This window comes from Ascidiella aspersa, chromosome 1 (genome assembly GCF_963924565.1).
Source record: "Ascidiella aspersa chromosome 1, kaAscAspe10.2, whole genome shotgun sequence".
In the NCBI taxonomy this organism is placed as follows: Eukaryota; Metazoa; Chordata; class Ascidiacea; order Phlebobranchia; family Ascidiidae; genus Ascidiella; species Ascidiella aspersa.
The window spans coordinates 5,935,643-5,956,015 of NC_139447.1; the positions used below are offsets into that span (position 1 = coordinate 5,935,643).

The following is a 20,373-nucleotide window of genomic DNA, read 5'->3' on the forward strand; positions in this document are numbered from 1 at the left end:
TAAACAATACCTTTATACTACTAAAACTGGTAAACTTCCAGAATTATCTAGTTGTCCAAGGTTGCTTAGTAGGGCGTTTGTTGCGCGAAGTGCACAACCTTGTACGTGACTTTAGGTGACCTTGAGTGACCGAAAGTGTGCGAAAGTGTTCTGAAGCAAACAAATATATAACGTTGCATTTGTCAATGGAGTTTCGTTGGATTATGGCTATGCGTATTGTTGAATTTCAATTTCATTTCATGAAAGACAAACGTTTTTGGAATTTACGTAGAATTTTAGATTTTTTTAATGACATAAATTATTTGAGAGGAATCAGGTGGCACTATTTAAAGACAAATTGTATTGAATTCTCGACAAGCTTTCGCACAACCGTGCTTCATCAAGTAGAAATGAAAATAACTAAAATGCACGTAAAAGCAAAAGCACGAGTATAAGGCTATAACAATATTGAAGACTAACATATCCATAAACATATGTTTGGAAAGACGTGTGCGACTGACGAAATAACAATACTAACAGGAGGTCTGCGCTTTAAACTACGTTGGCGATTGCGTGTAGTAAGGCGAGCTACGAGGCGTAATGTGACATAATTACACGCGCTTGTGCTTTAACGTGTATTTTAATTATTTTCATTTCTACTTTGGAAGCACGGTTGTGCGAAAGCTTATCGAGAATCCAATACAATTTGTCTTTACATAGTTTATTAATGACCTAAGTTGTTTGGTAATTTGCGTAGAGCTGATTTCAAATCACTTTTATTCCTCGTTTTTATTGGTTGGATATTAGGTGCTAAATCATTTATTGGCTTCAAAACAACACAAAACACATATACTTCAAACCACATTGTTTATACTTTGTTTAAACGAAATAAAGTTCATATACAAGTATTTGTAATTATTTATTTTACAATTTATCTCTATTTGGGTACATAGTATATTAGTCCTCATATTCGTCCTTCTATTCGTCAGTACAACGAAATACAACGAATCAATGTACACAGTTCAGGTGTTGTGTATCACCTTGATTTATTTGAACATTATAGTGAACTGATTAGAGAAAGTGCTAGCGTGGAACTTCAAAATAATTATGTTATCTGACAGTGGTCGTTAGGTTTAAATAACATTGCGTTGCTCCATACGCACCCATGATATTAAATTGTAATTTGACGCTACTCATACGAACAGGAAATTTTATTTTCCTATACGAGTAGTCTATTCGGAAATGAATGTTGTGTGCAATATATGCGCCTAATTAAAAAATGAACGCAAATTCATTAGGGCTATAGCAAGTGATAGTTGTTAATGCCTTCTCGTTATAACTTGGACTGATCATTTTGGTCCAATTGATTTTTAATTACCTGTATAGCAGCGTATATTCTTCAATTTGAAAACGATTTTAAGTGTTTATAAGCATTTTGAATTTGTAGCTGATAAGAAAGGCGATTATTTTTTGACCTAAAAATTAAGAAATTTTGACAAATTTTACCTAAAAATAATTTATTTTGACCAAGTTTTGACCTGTTAGAAATACATTGATTTAAATAACCTAGGCGTCTTTAATCACGCGTTTTTTATACCTTATATTGCTCTAATGAAGATATAATACGGTTAATGTGACTTTTGAATATAAACCAAAACTAATTTTTTTGATGAAATTGAACAATAAATTAAAAAAAAAAAACTGAACGACCAATTGCAAAAAGCTGACTATAGTTTTTGATTAATTTTGTAAACGATTTATGTGCATTTTATTCGATTTTGACTTAAAAAAATTTTAACAAATTTTGACCTAACATGTAAATTTTGAAAGCATTAGAATTTGCACTGCTTCACAAACACACTCCTGACCTTAAGGCCGTAAAAATCAAACTATTGGCTTCCGGAATGCCTAACCATGTCGTTTAACTGCTTGAGAATCTGACCTGTGATTGGTTAAATCTGACCTGTGATTGGTTAGTTTAAACTTACGGCTTCGAGTGTTTGGATTAAACTACATTTTCATAAGTATTTGGTTGGTCAATTACAAGTACGTGTTTGTGTGGCAGATTTATTTGTTATTCGCATTTTGTGTCGAAGCAATGTTAAACTCACCTTAGTGTTGTATATTAATCAGCGTTTTTCTTTTGACCATTTCTCTTTCGTGAGCCTTTGGGCTTGTGTATTTAAGACGAGCAATTCGCTTAAAACTACCCTTCTTAATTGTGTTAGTGCGCTGATATATTTGTAAGTGGCTTCTGCATTATGCTAACTCAGTGTTTTAGCCTTTTATGACTAGCGGTTCTTAAAAATTCTCAAATATCTCTTGGCACCCTTAAGCATTGGAAATGGCACCCCGGTTGAGAACCTGTGCTAACTTGGTCCGCTGATCTATAGGTTAAAACTGGTTGTTCGTCCATAAATTACAATTCTAATTAACCAGCTCAGTCTGCTGTGGTTGGCTCGCGAGTTAGTCACGTAACCTGAGTTTGCAGTCGAAAGAAAGTGTTAATTAGAACGCCCTTCTATTGTATAAACAACTTAAGTTCAACTAGCTGACTCGAGCCCCACACTACCTTGTCTTCGTCGTCGCAAACACCGATCGACCTCGGTTGAATGTCCTCCGTGTAGACCTTCTCTGTTGTTCGTGTTCTTCCTGCAATTAATGCGAATATATTCTAGTATTGTACATAATTTGTTGGGCAATTATTTTTTGACTTGGCAAAAAAGTAAGAACATTTTTTTATCATGTTAGGTCATAATTTTTCAAAATTATTTAGATAATGCACAAAAATGGAATATAAAATTACCAAAAACTGTAATGTTTGCATATTAACAGACAGTAACAGCTGGATAATTCTAGTTTTCTAATTCAATAAATTAGAGCAAAATACGTCTAATATAATTCAGATATTCCCGAAAATGCTACTTTGTCCAACAGCATTTTTTTATTATTTTACCTTTTCAAACAGCATTTTTTCTCAATCATTACAACGAATTTGAGTGATTTTTTCTGTCTAAAAAGCATATGCTATTCTAAAACATAAAATTAGCACACAAATATTACCCATTCCCATTCTTATGAAAATAAATTGCGACTTAAATCAAATTGATTGTGAATAGGCCTAATTAAGTGTAATTCGGTAATTCTAATTCTTAATCTAATTTGAAAAGGCTAAAAAATATTTAGTTGTCCAAGTCTTTAAATACAAGGATTACAAAGAAATCTGGGATTATACATTTGGCGGAAAACATATTCCCTACAGACCAACGGAGAGCGACCAAGTAATGCCAAAAGCAAATATGGTGAATTTTACAGTATGTTTTAACTGAATTTTACAGTATGTTTTTATGAGCAACGAAACATGCACATACAAATGTGTGTTAACAACTGTGATCTAGCCCTTCTGAAGCTGTTTTTTGACCAACGATCACGGCTTTTAGAAACCTCAGTGCGGTTCTAACCTCACTGCAGGCTATTTGTTTTTCTAGCCTGTCCTGCTTGCATCATTGATCGACAGATTCGGGGTGTATGGATTGCTCATAACGGCGTGAAATTGAACCTGACGCTCACCTTTAACGCTATAGGAAATGGTGTCCTGAGAAACTTGCCGACGATGGCGAGGCCTTGCCACTATGGTCACATCGTCGGTCTGCATCTGCCCACTAATGATGAGCTCGCCACCGGCGTAGTAAGCGGGGAAAGTGGTCTCGGTCGTCTCGATCAGCTTATCTCTCTCATACTCCACAACAACATCGGTCAGGATAGGGTTCGAAATCGACTCGAAGAAGGTGGCGATCTGGAAATGCCGTCGAAAGAGCTCTGCGTTATTTTCATGTAGAAATAGACTTAAAATGATTTATGTCTTGCGGAAGTGGTTTAAATCTGCTTAATCAACCGTATGTTGAGGGTGAGCCGAAATTCGAACTCCCGACCCCCGGAACTCGCATTGTTGCGTGGATGAGTTGGGGGTATTGTATTAGAGATGTCCGATAATATCGAATCGAAGACTATTCCCGATACAGAGTTTAGTATCGGTACTCATTCGATACTTGGGTGGTATCGGTACGGATCCTATACCAAACTAGTGTAAGAATTTAAGCTCTAATTTAATATCAGGGATAAAATAACTTGGGAAGGTGTGGATGTGCTTCAAAGCGTGCATGAAATCAATATTTGACAAATGACAATTTCGTATTTTGCATACTTTTGTTAATTAATAAGCTAAAAGACTTTTTAAAGTAAGGAATCTTTCGCAGAAAATAAAATGTAGAAGAAATATCCCGACTTTCGTATCAGATGATGTTAAGAATGTTTATAAAAACAGATATAAAACATAAACTTCATCATTAGTTGTTCAAAATATATATTTTTTGTAAAATTTACAGAACCAATTTAATTTTATATAACGTATGTGTTTTTATTAGCAGTCTTAACATCATGTGTTATTCAATGGCAGACTTTAAATTGCAGAAAAACAACTTTAAATTTTTTCGCGTCATAAATGCTACCTTTGTCAGGGGTAAAAGGCTGGGTGGAAAAAGCAGGCCACTAAAACCTGTAGGCCATTGTGACCGACGAGTACCTTCTTTAGCCAGAACCAAAAATTATGCCGCTAATAAAAAGCAAATAAGCCAAAAAGAACTGTCCACTTACTTGCACATGGGCATCAATGTCCATAAAAACTTGAGTTGAAAATCCTTTGTTTTGTGCAGCGATCTTTTTAAGCGACTTCATGTCCACTAAACTTCCAAATCCGACAGTGTTGATTGCAAAGCTGTTACTGTAATATATAATCTATGTTAACGGATTCTTGGAGATTATTGCTCTAGTCTAGAACAACTACTTCTACACTTTCAAAGTAAAAGCTTTATAGACCTTAGAACTGAACATTGTAAAAAAATCAATCACAGTTTATAATATAACCAGGCGGTATTAACGTTACTTAATGTGTCTATAACCTCTGATCGGCCTAAAGAAATGACACAATAGGATATCCACAGATAAAAATAAAATTGCTAACTTTATTGAATATAAAGTACATTCCTCTTGAATCTAGAAACATTGTTATATTGTATCAAGGTATTTGCGAATTCAAAAACGTAACATATAGCAAGCAAATTGTTTTATGTGCAAAAATTAAGAAAAATAACCCAAATTTAGAAACAATTGCGTTATGAAAAAACTTTACTTCAACACACGTTTCAACACAAGTCAAGTCAAGTCATTTTGCCCCAAAGACTTAAGTCAAGTTAAGTCATTTAAAAAACAGTCACGAAAGTGCGTTTTGCAAGTTTGTCGGAAATCATAAACACTACAACAGATGGTGGTCTTTTATTGACAAGTAATATATTTTTTACATGTTTTAATAATAAGCTGCTTGTTGTTTAATGCGTCACAAAATTTAGATTTATTACAGGTGACTATTCAATAAATATTCTCTACATGTATTCACCCACATTGTTAGCTTTAACGCAACTTATATTGTTTCCAAACATGCTCTATAAATCGGAAATTATAACAACGGTCGAACCAGGGTTAAACCGCCATTTTTTAATTGCTCCGAACCGAAACCGGAATGGAACTGTATTCCGAAAAAAACTTTGAGCCTCACCCGGAAAAAAAAACGAACCTGAACCGAAAAAGTCAAACGGTTTCACTCCCTGCTTTGGATTAAGTCTTTCATTATGACAATGACTTGGACTGGGACTTGACTTAATGTGTTTTGCAAATGATTTGACTGAGACTTGAGTCAATTGACGGCACCCCTCAAAAGTAATAAATAGAGTTTGGGAACCCCGACTGGAATTTTCGTTGAGTATTTACTCAAATGTCATTATAAATTTAACTGGAATGACACAATCAACCTAAAACATGTAGGAAAATGTCAATTGATATGATTGGCTCCAACCGTAGAGGAGATTACTAATTGGGCAAAATTTAGATTCTTACAGTTCTCAAATATCTATCGGCGCCATTGAGCATTACCCGGTTGAGGACTACTGAGCTACACTAATAGCGTTCTTCGGTGAAAAGTACTATTTGCTTTAATGGACAAATTACTTGTTCAAGATGTAGACTCCCTTTTCAATAGTTCTGGGGTTTGTGATGCCAATGTTTGGGCGACCATCAGTTAACAGAAGAATCATGTCGGCTGCCGGAAGAAACCCAAGTGGTCCTCCTAGAGCGGTGCCTGAAAATAAAACAAACCTAAGTATCAGCAAAGAATAATTTTCTTTTATATATTCCGCAACGAACTGCACTAAACCTTACAATCCAGTGAAAATTTGACAGGATATTTTACCCAAAATTCGTCGATTATGTGTGCCCTGTGTGTGCCCTGTTTAATTTAAGGCGGTGAAATGTGTAGGATATTGTTTAAACCAGTGGTTCTCGACCTTTTTTCTTGTGTGGCCCACTTTCGTTGCACAACAATTCTGTGACTCAATAAATGTTGATGAAACAAAACAACTATAAAATAGGTTTAGAACAAAAAACAGCAGAACATGATTCAAAACAGATTGTCGTTTTCAAAAAAGATTATAGAACAATGGATTGACATTCCTTCTCAATTTCTCCCCAAGCCATTATTCCTGTAAAATTAAACATAGTGACACAAATGAAACTAAATCTAGCTTTTTTAACTTGGTCTGTGGCCCACCTCAAATGTTCTTATGGCCCAGCAGTGAGCCATGGGCCACTGGTTGAGAAATGCTGGTTTAGATACAATGAGAAAAGTAAACGGTATTACCGAGAAAATGGTTTTGGTTTTCATGAGTAACTACTTTATTTGGATTTCAGAGAGAAAATCGGTTAATTTGCTGAAATATATTATTTTATGCTCTATTTTTCTGCTTGAAACGATTTCATCCTGTGTAAGTTGTTAATGTACTAAAACTTTTCGGGGTTAAAGCCGGTCCGCTTTCCCGGGCAAAAAGGATTGTAGTTGAAACTTGTGATTTTTATCGTTTTTTCTTTGAAGAAAGTAAGCTAATGTAATATTAATTTTTCTGCTTGAGATAGAAAGCTCCACTTGATGAGTGGTTCACAAAACCTTTCGGCTTGCGCACGCTTGATAAAATATCCGCTTATTGGTTTACTGCTAGACTCAACACCTGTCAATACGACAGACCAAACGATTTTTTTATTATATTATTTGTGAACAAGTTGTTGCAAGGTCACACGTCATATTTTGACTGCTTTAAAACTTTAGTTTTTGCTCTATTTCCAAGCTTCTTTACACAATTGTTTATGTATCATTGTAGTGCATTTAATCCTAAATGTTTACCTACATTGTACACACAAAACTTACACGATTGTTTTCAAGTAAAATATTTCATGTTAGATTACATGAATTATTTCAAGTAAAATATCTATTGACTCAAAATATAATTAATTTTTCTTACCCGCAATTCCTTTTTTCACGTATTCCCTCAGCGTCAGTATAGCTTGGTATAGAGCTGCCTGTATGTTCGTGCCGCCTCGTGGTCGAATTTCGGCGAGGAATTTGTTTGCCTTACCTACGTTTTCGGGGGTGACTGGAACCATTGTTACGTTGGGTCCGGCCGGTTCCCAGGGCGTCACGGTACCGTTGAAAACTAGGATGCCGAAAGCGTCCTGAAAGAGACATGCGTAGCCTTAAATAACAGTGTTGTAAACAAGTCATTTTGAAATGACTAAAGTCCCAGTCAAGTCATTCGAAAATTTAAGTCCAAGTCAAGTCTTTTCAAATGAATAACAAGTCAAGTCCCAGTCCAAGTCATCGGTTGCCCAAGTCACGTCATAATTAGAGCAAGTCAACTTCAACTCAATTTCTTGCCTTAAAACTATTAAGTCAAAGTGTTAGAACTGGTAAACTCGTCCGATTGTGAGTAATAACTCAAGTAAAAAATAAATTAAATCCAAAATATAGCAAGAAAATTGTTTTATTTGCGAAAATTAAAATACATACCCAAATTTTAGATATAAAAATGAAAACACTTTATTTCAAGCCAATTCATTAGTCCAAAAGACTTAAGTCAAGTCTCGAGAAGCTCAAGTTAATTGGACTCCGACTGTGCAGGAAAAATTTACAGTTACAATACGATGTCCGCATTATATTACAGCTGAAAAAAAATAGGCAACTTACAAGCGCTCCAAGATTGGCCAGGATACTGGCCATTGCTGATCTCACTTGATCCATCTTGTGGCCATACATGGATCCGGAAATGTCTAGAGCGAAGACGACCCTCTTAGGGATCGGCAAGCCTTCTGGGTTGATGAAATGTGCGAAGTAGCTGGCAGGGGAAGAAACTTTCATAAGGTCAAGTAGGTATGGAAGACAACTACAAATTATTTTGGGCGACCCTGGATAAATGTTCACTGTGTACGAGAACTTGTGTATTGTGAGTTGGACTATAAACATGGAGAAAATTGAAAGCATAATAATTCGACATTGTTTTCCAGTTCTAAACCTGTGAGTTGATCAGATTTTGGCTAACTGCATAGAAAGTGTTTAAAATCTAGGGAATGATACATTGAATAAGAATAAACAAACAAGTTTATGTAGTTATATATCCAACTAGATTCTATCAAGAAAGGATTCAACTATGATTCGAGTGTAGGTGCGCATATTTGATTAGCGTCTGATCATAAAAATTGTAATGTTATACGTATTTTCTCAAAGGCTCAATTTATGTCAAAACACAACTAAAACACGAGACGACAAAACTAATACATTTATCTAAGCACTCTTTATTTCAAATTATTGTTACTTTTAACATTGATGGGCAGCTCGAATCAATACCCATAAGGTATTTTACCTATCTTGAATCTTGACGTTTTATCCTAAACATTTTTACAGTTTTTAAAGCTATATTCTCATGTTGAATTGTGTTTGGCGTTATTCAAGTTCCTGATCATTACCTTCCGGCCAGTACAAAATCTCCCTTCTTTCTGCTCAACGTCAGGCTGTATTCGACTGAAAACTTCCCGTTGAGTCCGAACGGGGAGATTGCCTCCTGCTGGGTGACCGACGGCGAGTATCTGATTTCGGCCGTGCTCCTGCGCACATTTAATACGAATTAAGGGGCGTTTTCGGCATTGATCCGTTGGTATTAGATCCATAGATAGGCAATCAAACTCAGGTCGAATTACGCATACCTTTTGTGGAATTGCAGTGTTTTTCGGATGAACTATAGTTTTTCTTTCTTACTTAGTGCAATTTCAATTAGTACAGTTTCAAATAAATAGTAGTGCAAAATGAAATTGATTGTTTAAACGTTGGGTTTGCTAGAAATAACGAAACAACGTTGCTGTAAAAGTCTGCAATTTACAACACCACGAAATGTGGCTTTAGCTTCGCAATCTAAACTTGAGAAAAATCAGCTTATTTCGTTGGACGCCTTTGAACACGATTTCTTCAGGGCAATATAATTGCAAAAAAATATATACATGACATAGCCGACAAGCCGTAAAAGAAAAACAACAAGGACCACGTTATAACGTTGTAATTATATTTTCCTGCAGAAGATTGCCCGAACAGGTAGTCGAAACGTTTGTACATAAATAAGCCTTTGCCGTAAGTCTTTTTTTGTTGAACATTAGAATATACTTTTCCTAATTACCTATGCTTCGACACGCTAACTCCGGGTACTTCGATCGGACCAGCAACTGCCGTTTGGTCTGTTTCGAAGCCGAGCACTTGGACAGACTCGATCACTTCAGTCTCACAAATGGAAACTTCAATGCTGAAGAAGTCAACCGGTTGGAGCATGCGAACAGTGACGTCGTACAAGAACCTTGACAAAATCAAAGTGTACAGGAGGGTGTCGTGTCAATAAGTATCAAAATGCAGTGCTTAGAGCAGGGGTTCTTAAACTGGGGTCCTAGTTTTAGCGTTTCCATTAGGACCTAATTAAAATTTTAGTGTATATTTAAGAAGTAATCAATTTTTATTTATTTTTTTTAAGAAAATAGATCATTAAAAAAAACGGTTTCACTTTCACATTTTTGCACCGAAATCAGCTGATTTATAAGGTCTATTTGCATTGTGACGTCAATTTATGACGTCCTTTTTTGATTTTTTGTTTGACTACCGTGGCCACGCGAAGCAGAAATAAAAATCAAGAGGACACGTTAAAAAAAGTTCAAGAACCCCTGGATTAGAGGTATGAAGCTATTGAACTGAACCAACAATGCGCGATCCACGTCAATTGCAAGTCAGGTCATTAGAATTCAAATACAACGATTTAGAATAAAATAATAATCGATCAACCTGTTTTACCTATTTTACGTAGCAATTACCCAAACAAAACAAACACCAGCAAACTGTTTTTCGCCAAATGTAAAGTGTATTTAACCAAAACTGTATTTAATTAATACCCTTAATTTTAATCTAAGTTATTTAAATTGTAGTTTGTCCAAAATCTATATGTCAAGTCAAGTCATTTGAAAACGATGTCTTAAGTGCACTGAAGTCTGTATTTAACTTGGGTACACTAATTGTCACTCAAAGTATGATTTTACAGTCTATTTGACATAAAACATTCTCATTTAAAAGACACACCCTATCAACTAATTGGTCAAATTCCTGGCAATGCTTTATTTAAAATCCTCAAATGATGTGTTTTGAATATCATAAAATTTACTCGTTGTAAAAATAAGACCAAATGTAAAGTGTTAGATTAAATGTGTAATTTACTCAAACTATCTATTGGCATTTGTAACAGAGGTTTGTTAGCTTACTTCAATAGACAAGTGTAACCATTTAAGAAGCCGCTCACCGAGTTTTTCAAGGTACGCTAAGCAACACTGTTCTTACTTGCCAAGCTTTCGCTGCAGCAGTTCCTGGTAGGTCAGAACGAAGGTAACCGTCTTCCTTGGTGCGAGGTTGACCGAGGTTTTGAAGACAGAATTCGATGTGTCTCTAGCGGCCACGTGACCAGCAGTCAGGTCCCGTTCCTGAGTTATGTAATTGCAGTGTCGTAAATAAGGCATTTTGAAATTACTCAAGTCCCAGTCAAGTCATTCGAAAAATAATTTAAGTCCTAGTAAGGTCTTTTTGAATAAATACACATTATAATTAGAGAAAGTCAATTCCAAGTCAAGTCTTTTGCAAAAACAACAAGTCATCAATCAACAGCGTTGCAAACAAGTCCCAGTAAAGTCATTCGACGATAACTTAAGTGCAAGTCAAGTCACTTGTCCAAAAGACTTAAATCAAGTCAAGTTATTTTGGTCAAACGACTTAAGTAAAGTCAAGTCATTTGGAAGCAGTGACTTAAGTGCTATTAAGTCAAGTCAATCAAGTCAATGACTTTACTCATTACAACACTATGCAATTATTATATCAACCTGTGTCACTATGATTACCAGGACTTAATCGAAGGGCGACCTGTTCGGCTATTTATAAACCCGGCGTATATTCGGTATGGTGCTGATTATGTATTAAAAGAGATCGGCTAGTTTAGGGAAAGTTGCTTTTTTTATTTAAATTAAACTGACATCGCGATAGAAGCCATATTCTATAACCTGTAATGTTATCAAACACTGTATAAAGCATTTTTGTCAAACGAAAAAGTGTTACCTCGGCGTTTTTTGAAATACAACATTCTACAAACGAAGCACTAGTATATGTAAGCTACATTGAAGCCCGTCTCTTAAACTTGTAATATGGCTTACCCGAGCTAGGTTGAAAATACGTTTTGCCTCTTCTTTTTCTCGGATTGTTCCATCGTACGTCTCACCATCAACAGTCATGCTGAAGGCTGTGATAAAAGCGTCCTTGGGAAGCAAGACGTAAAAGTCAGCCTTTCTACTCACGTCCGCACTGTAAAGCAAAAGAAGGGTTTTATTTTGTTAGGCTCCTGGTCCTGTAGCATTAGTAAAAAGTTGGAAGTTTTTGTTTAGCTTTTGTCAATGTATTAACTGCCGTAACGAACACAAATAACAATGCTAGCAAACCGTTTCGAGCAGCAACTGACTGAGTGTTAACGCAATACTCAAAAAACAGTCAAAGAGCAAAAACTGTCTAAAAGTAGTGTAGTGACGTAAAAATGCATGACAATTGAAGGTGTGGCATCCTGTGATCGACTATTGTGGTACTGCTCATAAATACTACAAAACAAATTAATAAGAGTAAAATATTTATAATTTTTTTTTTGGGGGGGGGGGGGGGGGGGCATGGCCCCTTAGGCCCCCCTGGCTACGCCTATGGTATTAGCACGTTACATAAACGCTCGAAAATCGTTCCGTTCATCGAGTCACTTTTATTTTTCACAGCTTATTAAGTCTCATATAACTGTTTTACCATACCGTTTAAAGACAAACTAGTGTTAAGTATACGTCTCATAATTTTGTTTCAGTAAAATATTTTTGTTTCCAACTTCAACATAAACTTTTGCAACCAGGCACAGACATACAGAATAAGGTAAGTACAGAACTTACTAAACCGAAAAAAAAAGTTCTGTACTTTTATTCTTTATTATCGATGTCCAACCAGAATCGTTTGTTTTCACCATTCGGATTCAGGCAGATTTTGTTTTTCGAAAGAAAATTCTGATTACAGGCACAGACATATGTTAATCAAAGCTATATTTTACGCATGGCTTCTTTTCCGTGATTTAACTACCAACGTAGTCCCACAACGCGCCAATAAAAAACTGTATAGAGTTTGAACTACGTCTATCGAAAATTACTTCTGTTTTGCTGTCCCGCTAGAGATTTGTTTTAAAATGTGCGTCAAGATTTGTTTGACGAAAAAAACCTTTTAGTGCTACGTATAGCACATATCTGGCGTTATGTATATTGTATAGTCATATTAAATTTACCACTTACTCGTTCTGCACAAGACTTGTCATGATCGTTTCCGCAAACCTCGAGTTGATTTTCGCCTTTACGGTGAAAGTTCCCACACGAGGGCGCTCGAGCTGCCCGACCACCAACTCGCAGGTTTTGTAAAGCAAGGAATTCGATGTGTTGCTCTTCGCTGCCAAGGAAAAAAGTTTTGTGTTGCTGCCAAAATCCTCCTGTAACACGCTAGATGACAGACATCTTTAACACATAAATTGCTCACAACGAGTCATTCAATCTTGAGATTATAACTGCGCAGTGTCGGATGAAAATTAGACCTTGAGTTAATCTAACAAAGCGCTTCTTAACCTTTTGTTCTTGCTGCAACCCCTTTCAAATCACTAACCAATTCTCGCTTCCATTTCAATTCACCAACCAATTGTCGCAACCCCTTCTAGAATTGCTTGAATTTCAAAACCATTGTGATTTTATTGTTATACAACTAACTGATGATACAGTAACACAATAATAAAATCTCAGTTAGTTTAACATTGAACTGAGCAAAAACATTACAGTAATACATTTTCTTGTTTGATTTAGCACCTCGTGGTTGGTGCGAGGGTAACAAACCATGCTCTAACATTTAAACAAACAGTCATAAAAATGACTTGCTGCCACTAACTGAAATATAACCTTAACTAAACTCAATGAGAATGATAACTTCCTCAAGAGTGTGAGATCTACAATTTTAGGTAAAACTCACCTGATATGGTGATCAATGTAACCGATCCAGCCAGGGCTTTTTCAGGAGCGGTAACCCCGAATGATGCTTCCGCGGTGCCACCGTTTGCGGCAAGTGTCACCGATGAGGGTGTCACAGCGCCACTGACGTACTCTTGGGTGTCACTCACTCCAAGTTGAAGTGACGTTGCTTTCTCAGCAGTGTTGGTGATAGCAAGGTTGAGTCGTATCGAGTCCCCGGGTCTGCGAAAGAGATTGAATGGTGGAGGTTTAATTTCATTTTAATTTGTTCGGTTTATTTCTGGTTCTTAAAATGTTACATAAAACGGTTCAGGTGGTTCAATTTAAATTATGTTCGACTTATTGCCTTAGCTAAATTCTATTTTTTGATATGGATTTTTAATTTTATAAATCTCAATGGAACACATTTTTCCTAAAAACACATTTTTTAGTATTATCTGTGCTAATCTAACAATGCATCTGCTACGAATCCATCTTGGCATGTAATTTAGGAAAATGTTCACTAAGACGTCAGTTACGCACATAAGTAAAAATCAGCAGGACCTTTAATATGTTCGGTTGTAACATATATGTACCTCATTTACTTTTAACCATGTTGTCGTATAATTTTCACGTAGTGGGCCTTCAATAGCTCTTGAAAGAGAATTTTGGCCGCGACAAAAAAAATGGCCGGCCACTGCTATGCAGCATCCACGTCTTGCTAATTAAAGCTAAGTAACTGTACGTGAAATGGTTTGGCAGTTTCTTTCAGCCTGCGTTAACCACTGCATAAAACGCTGAACTGACAAATCAGACGGCCGCACCTAAATTTATGGTCGTCTTATGTCTAACGCCCTATGTTTAATACAGCATCCATGCTGTACAGCATTCACGTATTGTTAATTTGAGCCAAGTTTGGTGTAGCATCAAGTCTTGTTAATTAAACCTAAGTTTATTACAGCATCCATGTATTGTTAAATAGAGCTAAGTTTAACACAGCATTCTTGTCTTGTTCATTAAACCTAAGTTTAACTCAGCACCCACTTCTGGTTGTTTAAAGCCAAGTAACTGTACGTGAAATCATTTAATAGTTCCCCAGCCTTCGTTACCCACTGCAAAACCACGCTCAACTGACAAAACAGACGTCCCTACCTGAACACGGTCGTCTTGATGTCCGAGCACTGGATGCTGACATGCACGAACTCAATGGTCGTGGTCATGACGCGTGAGTAGGCCACACCTGAGAGGTCTGTCCCCTCTACTAACACGAGCACTGGGTCGGTAGGCGGGCGCACTATCGGGATTCGAAACTCCGGCGGTGGATTGGCCGTGACTCTGCGTTAAGTAAATACGAAAATCTGTTAATGTTAATAAGGTGTAATCACTAAATGGCCGCGCTTTAACATTTACAATATGTTTAAGGCGTGTTGACAGTGTTGTAATGACTTAAGTCAATGAGTTCATTTAAGTCACTATTCTCAAATGAATTGACTTGACTTAAGTTTTTTGGACAGTATGACTTGACTCGACTTAAGTCTTGTGGGAAATATGACTTGACTTAAGTTTTGGACGAATGTCTTTGGTTGAAATAAAGTTTTAGTAGGGATTTTTTTTAATTGGGTTATTTATCTTAGTTTTTGGACACAAAACATATTGCTTGCTATATATTGCGTTTTGTATTATTTGTATGTGAGGTGTTGCTCATAATCAGACGAGTTCACCAATTTTAATAGTTTAACGTTTAATTTTCATGACAAGGAGTTGGAACAGACTTGCTCTCATTATGGCTTGGTCTTAACTCATTTCAAAATGACTTGTTTACAACATTGTGTTTTGGTTGCTATTGCAGCTGTAATCAGTTTCAAGAAAATAAAACAAATGCCCAAAACATTTTCTATTTTTTCACTACTAAAATGTTTTCAGTATAGTACTACAGCCAATAGTATTTTTGTTGATGTACTTCGTAATCTGATTTAAAGTCCTCTGGTGTTCTTTTTCTTGGGGGTTAAACTAAGTTTGTTGTAAGCCTCACATCTTTCAGGAAGAGTAATATTTTATTGAAATTATCGGCTGTGTTTTGTTCGGGCGATTTAACGGTACATTTTATACCTAGCAACTAAAAGAGGCATATTTTCTATTTACGCTTCCGTTATGATGCGTATATCGTTTAAGTGCAAATCTACTTGAAGGTCCGTACGACCATCCCAGTGTCCTTGGAGATCAGCTTGACAGCTCGTACTCTTCCAAGCTTGTTTCCACCGTAAATGTTCAACAGCAAAGTAACTTGGTCCGAAAATAGTGGCTGACCTAAGAATCGATGACATAATATTATTTTTAAAGTTTGGTCTATTGGCCTTTGGGGTAAGCCATGTGTTTGTGGTATATGCTTCCATTTTACGTGGCGGACAGGGGCCGGATTAACCATAAGGGACTACTAAGGCTATAGCCTAGCCCCGAAAAATTCGACCATAAACTTTTTTTAAGGTTAAATTTTCTTTTTTCTTTCATGTATATACTTTTATTTTTTTAGCTTAGTTTGCAAAGTTAGGCTCTTCTTTAGTGAACAACCTTAGGCCTACAGTACTCTTATCCAGTCCTGGTGGCTTGTACAAAGATTTTTAGTTATCCAACACCTTCAAGACATTTTATCGTTCTACAAGGTATAATCTTTTTTTACGGATACTCGATAAAATCTCCTGCCTTCAAATGTTTCATAAACCGCCGTTTCTCCGATAACTGTAGTTTGCTTCGCCAAAGTCAACAGAAATCCTTCAGTCGAGCGTGCTACGGTCTAAAACAGGACAGATACTTGTAACGTTGGATTACTAACAGAGTTAAAATTAAAATTACATCTACATGTTTATTTTATCACTAGACGTTACATGGTTACCTTGACTGTACATGTTTTCTGCGCAGTAACGTTAACCATCCAATCGCCATATTTGTCTCCAACCAGAATCTTGCCTTCATAGAAATTGCCTAACGAAACGGTATCCTAAAGCAACAAAATATATAAAAGGGCATATCTTTATAGAATCCAAAACTATTGGCGGCAGGTTTCTGCTTGTCATCACTGTTTCGCTGACGCGTATATAAACAATAAAACTCACACTTTAAAAACCCGAGTAAAACCAGGATCAGACATTTTTTTAAAGAAATAATAATATTGCTTTGAAAAATGTCTGATCCCATAGAAACAAATTCTAATCGACCAATTGCTATTTGGAAATAATAGCAACACATTATAATTCAATGACGTTAATTGAAAGGAAATAGCGCATTGTGTTGGTCAGCAACAAAATAAGTCCTGTACTAAATTGAACCTTGAAATGACCTTAGGCTACCATAGGTTGTCAGTCATCAATGTGACTTTAATGATTCTAAAGCTATTATTGTAACTGTGATCAAACGCCAGTCAAAAGATCAAACGTAGCTTGTAAAGCAATTTAGCTAATTTGTGATCTTGTTCAATATTAACACTTACCTTCAAAGGAAGTATTTCACCATTGTGAGTTATGGTGATGTCACGGCAAGAGCCGAGAAATTGGAAGAACATTTCCGTCAAGGCAGTGTCGACGGGGACGGCAAAGTTTCGCGTTTCTCCGCCTGCAAATTAAGGGTGAAAAGAAAAAAGAAATTAAGTATCCATCGTTAGACGGTGTGCCTAGGCTTTCCGGCCGCGTACAACCCTATTTTTTCAAGCTTACTTAGCCTACGTGAATTCAAGCCGAAATTTTAAACAATACTTGCCGCAGGCCGATTTAAGGTGTCACATAGAAAATACAGTTTACGACAGCCGCAATAATTTTATTTTTTTGGTTGCAACAGAAATATGTCTCCCCAGGAACGCGTTGTGTGCTGAAGCACAAACTTGGCCCTGACAGGACGGTTAATGTTGTATACAAATCATTTGGAAATGAATGAAGTCCAAGTCAAGGTATTTGTAAAATAACGAAAGTCAAAATCAATCTCTTTCTGGAGCATAATGGTTGGAGGTTGTAGTAAGACGTAATAAGAATATCAAAGCCCATACAGAAGTAGGTATCATTTTGAACGTTTCGAATAACTCTTTATTTATTTTCAACATAGAGAGAAGTCACAGATGGTATCTCGTTCTGAAATCAATAACAAATCTAATCCCAGTCAAGCCATAATCGAAGCAAGTCAATTCCAAGTCATCCGTATCTTAAAAAGTATAGCTAGTAAAATTAGTAAACTCGTCCGACTATGAGCAACATCTTACTTAAAAATAACATAAACGTAAAAGAGAAAACGACCTCAGTCAAGTCATTTAAAAACAGTGACTTGAGTCATTACAACACTGTGGTTACCCATATAGCAATGTGTACATAGCCTACATACATACATACATACACTTATGTTCTACTAAAAGAAGACTCTACAAACAGTATTCATATCGTTTATCATATTTTTGACATACGTTCCGTACAAATATGTTTGAGTTAAGAGCGTTATAATAAGGGTATGCAAACATTTGTATCCAATATTGCCAAACGATTTTCGCAAAGTCTCGCAACGCACGTATGCTTCTTCATGCCTAATATAGCCTGAAGATAGCAAAATCAACAGAAATGCGATGTTGCAAATGTCAAGTGGAGACGGCGTAAGTTCGGGTTTTAGCATGCCAATTAGCTTTGAATTGTCCACCTCAACAGGTGCCATGGCCGAATTTTCACTGTAGCTTTTCAGAGTTTTACAAACTTTCGCGTAAAAATTGTAATCACCACCGTGTATCTCAGTTAGTCAAAGTCAAGTTCAAATGTAGCTTGGTTAATTTTCTAGGTTTGTTAATTTTCTAAGATGGTTTGAATGAATGACTATAATATTCCAAGATCGTGTATTGTTTAGTTTAACTTTTCAAACATCTTGCGGCAAAAAAGTAAACGGCTGACAATAAAAGTCTAATTATTGAAAGGTTTGTAAACATTTTTAAACATGGCTATATCCTTTTTTTATAATTTTGGTTTGTTGTTGTATATTACAGCAAAGGGATCGCAAAAACGCGACCGGGGACCCACTTCGAATTTTCAAACGATTAATTTGCTCTTTTAGTAGTTCTAGCAGCGTTTCGATGAACAGAAAGAACCAACAGCTCTGCGTCATTTAGATTAATTCGAGAAAAACTGTACTGGTAATACGGCCAAACAAGTAAAGCATTCAGAGAAGGAAAACAGAAGCAATGTAAAGAATAAAACATCACTAAGCGTAACGAAATGGATAATGCTGTTACACGGAGAAACTAAATACATGATTTATCGATACGGAATGTCCATTCTTGTCTAATAGTCCTTTATCAAGAACTACCTTCAAGTTTAGTATTGGGCATAAAAAAACAGAAAATTTCTTGGCGGGCCGTCTCAAAAAAAGGGGATCTCGAATTCACATGATACAACTTGTGTATGCTTTTAAAAGATTTTTTAAACACCCTTGTCTTGACAAGCTGGTAAGAGTAGTAACAGGTGAGATGCCTTGTTACAAGTCTAATGTATTCAATAAAAAATTCTGAAATCAATTAAACAAGGTTAAGGCTAATGTTTGCCGAAAAAGGTTTTATTGAAAATTGATCGCGGGCGGATTATATTGCTTGGCAGGCCGGGTCGTAGTTTGCCTAGGTCTGTTATAGTTGCAGGCCGGGTCGTAGTTTGCCTAGGTCTGTTATAGTTGCTTTGATACATCATTTAATTTTAATCGCAAAGCACTTTTAGTTTGAGACCTTTGTATCGAGAACATAAATCATACATCGAAAAAAGATCTGTTCATCGCCGATTTAAGCGACCTGGACGTAATTGGCGCGCCGAGATTGTTTTTGAGCAATAGCTCCGAAAGTTGTGCCTCTAATAAGCTAATTTTTTACATTCCTTGTATTGGCTTCAGCAAAGCAAACACACTTTTAGCGAAAAATACTTGTATATATTTTATGGAAATTAATATTCAGCCATATTAACACCTAATTGCCGAGATTTCTCGCTAAATTTTTCACGAAATAAATCGACATTCTCTGCAAAAAGAGTCATCGCTTGTCGTCAACATCAATCCGGCTATGTTTTTAATTTTCGATGTTAGCTCATGATAAAAATAGAGGTCAATGCTTAAAACCCCGCCACCTACTCGAAAGAACCTCGAAGCTGATATCGACGACGCCCTGCTTGATCGTGCTGTCAATCACTTCGGTAGCGCTGAAAAAAGACGCCTTGGAGACGACGAGGACGTTTCCACCAGTGCTTTCCGCCAGGTAGTTGTACAGCTCCCGGCCGAACTTGAACGAAGGAGTGTTGCAACGTCGATAACCAAGCGATCCCACGGGGCCGCTATACGTAAAACAAAAAGGGTGTTGTACTAAACATCGATTAGCTGATTAACCATCAAAACATTAACCATACGGGGGCTACGTATGGATACTGTGCCGTGCGTATTAACCTACTAAGGCTATACCCTTAGGCCCTTGAAATATTCGGCCCTTTTTTAAGGTTACTTTTTGTTGCAGTCAATAATTTTAATTTTTCATGCATGTACTTTATTTTTTATTACTTTTTATAGCTTAGTTTGCAAAACTAGTCCCTTTTCTATTAAACAGCCTTAGGCTTCACCGCTAATTCGGCCCTGAGTACGAGTAATGTCTATGTATATTTACCAGTGTTGTGATGACTGACTTGACTTAAGTGCACTTAAGTCACTGTTTTTAACTAACTTGACTTGACTTAATTCAATTTTTTGAAAACATGGCTTGGATTGAAGTATTTTATTAAATAAAACTGAAAACAAGTTATTTTACAAAAGACTTGACTGGTGCTTTATTTAAAAAATTAGTTTACAACAACTGGTATTTACTAATATCTGTATAGATTTAATTGACGGGCGGGTTTG

At 36.3% G+C, this 20,373-nt stretch overlaps 1 protein-coding gene across 1 annotated transcript in view; it reads right to left on the minus strand.

Annotated features, from left to right (window-relative positions):
* Window positions 1-20,373, minus strand: part of LOC146166740 (inter-alpha-trypsin inhibitor heavy chain H3-like) — a 31,574-nt gene that overhangs the window by 6,155 nt on the left and 5,046 nt on the right. The window contains exons 6-23 of the mRNA XM_083384838.1: window positions 19,618-19,817; window positions 16,973-17,094; window positions 16,379-16,483; window positions 16,189-16,279; window positions 15,672-15,795; window positions 14,641-14,823; window positions 13,511-13,731; window positions 12,793-12,943; window positions 11,638-11,785; window positions 10,778-10,917; window positions 9,582-9,755; window positions 8,881-9,018; window positions 8,105-8,252; window positions 7,383-7,593; window positions 6,040-6,169; window positions 4,633-4,759; window positions 3,550-3,775; window positions 2,552-2,631 (exon numbers count right to left, since the gene is read on the minus strand). Coding sequence (XP_083240964.1) covers window positions 2,552-2,631; window positions 3,550-3,775; window positions 4,633-4,759; window positions 6,040-6,169; window positions 7,383-7,593; window positions 8,105-8,252; window positions 8,881-9,018; window positions 9,582-9,755; window positions 10,778-10,917; window positions 11,638-11,785; window positions 12,793-12,943; window positions 13,511-13,731; window positions 14,641-14,823; window positions 15,672-15,795; window positions 16,189-16,279; window positions 16,379-16,483; window positions 16,973-17,094; window positions 19,618-19,817 — 2,719 coding nt within the window. The remainder of the gene's footprint in view (window positions 1-2,551; window positions 2,632-3,549; window positions 3,776-4,632; window positions 4,760-6,039; window positions 6,170-7,382; window positions 7,594-8,104; window positions 8,253-8,880; window positions 9,019-9,581; window positions 9,756-10,777; window positions 10,918-11,637; window positions 11,786-12,792; window positions 12,944-13,510; window positions 13,732-14,640; window positions 14,824-15,671; window positions 15,796-16,188; window positions 16,280-16,378; window positions 16,484-16,972; window positions 17,095-19,617; window positions 19,818-20,373) is intronic.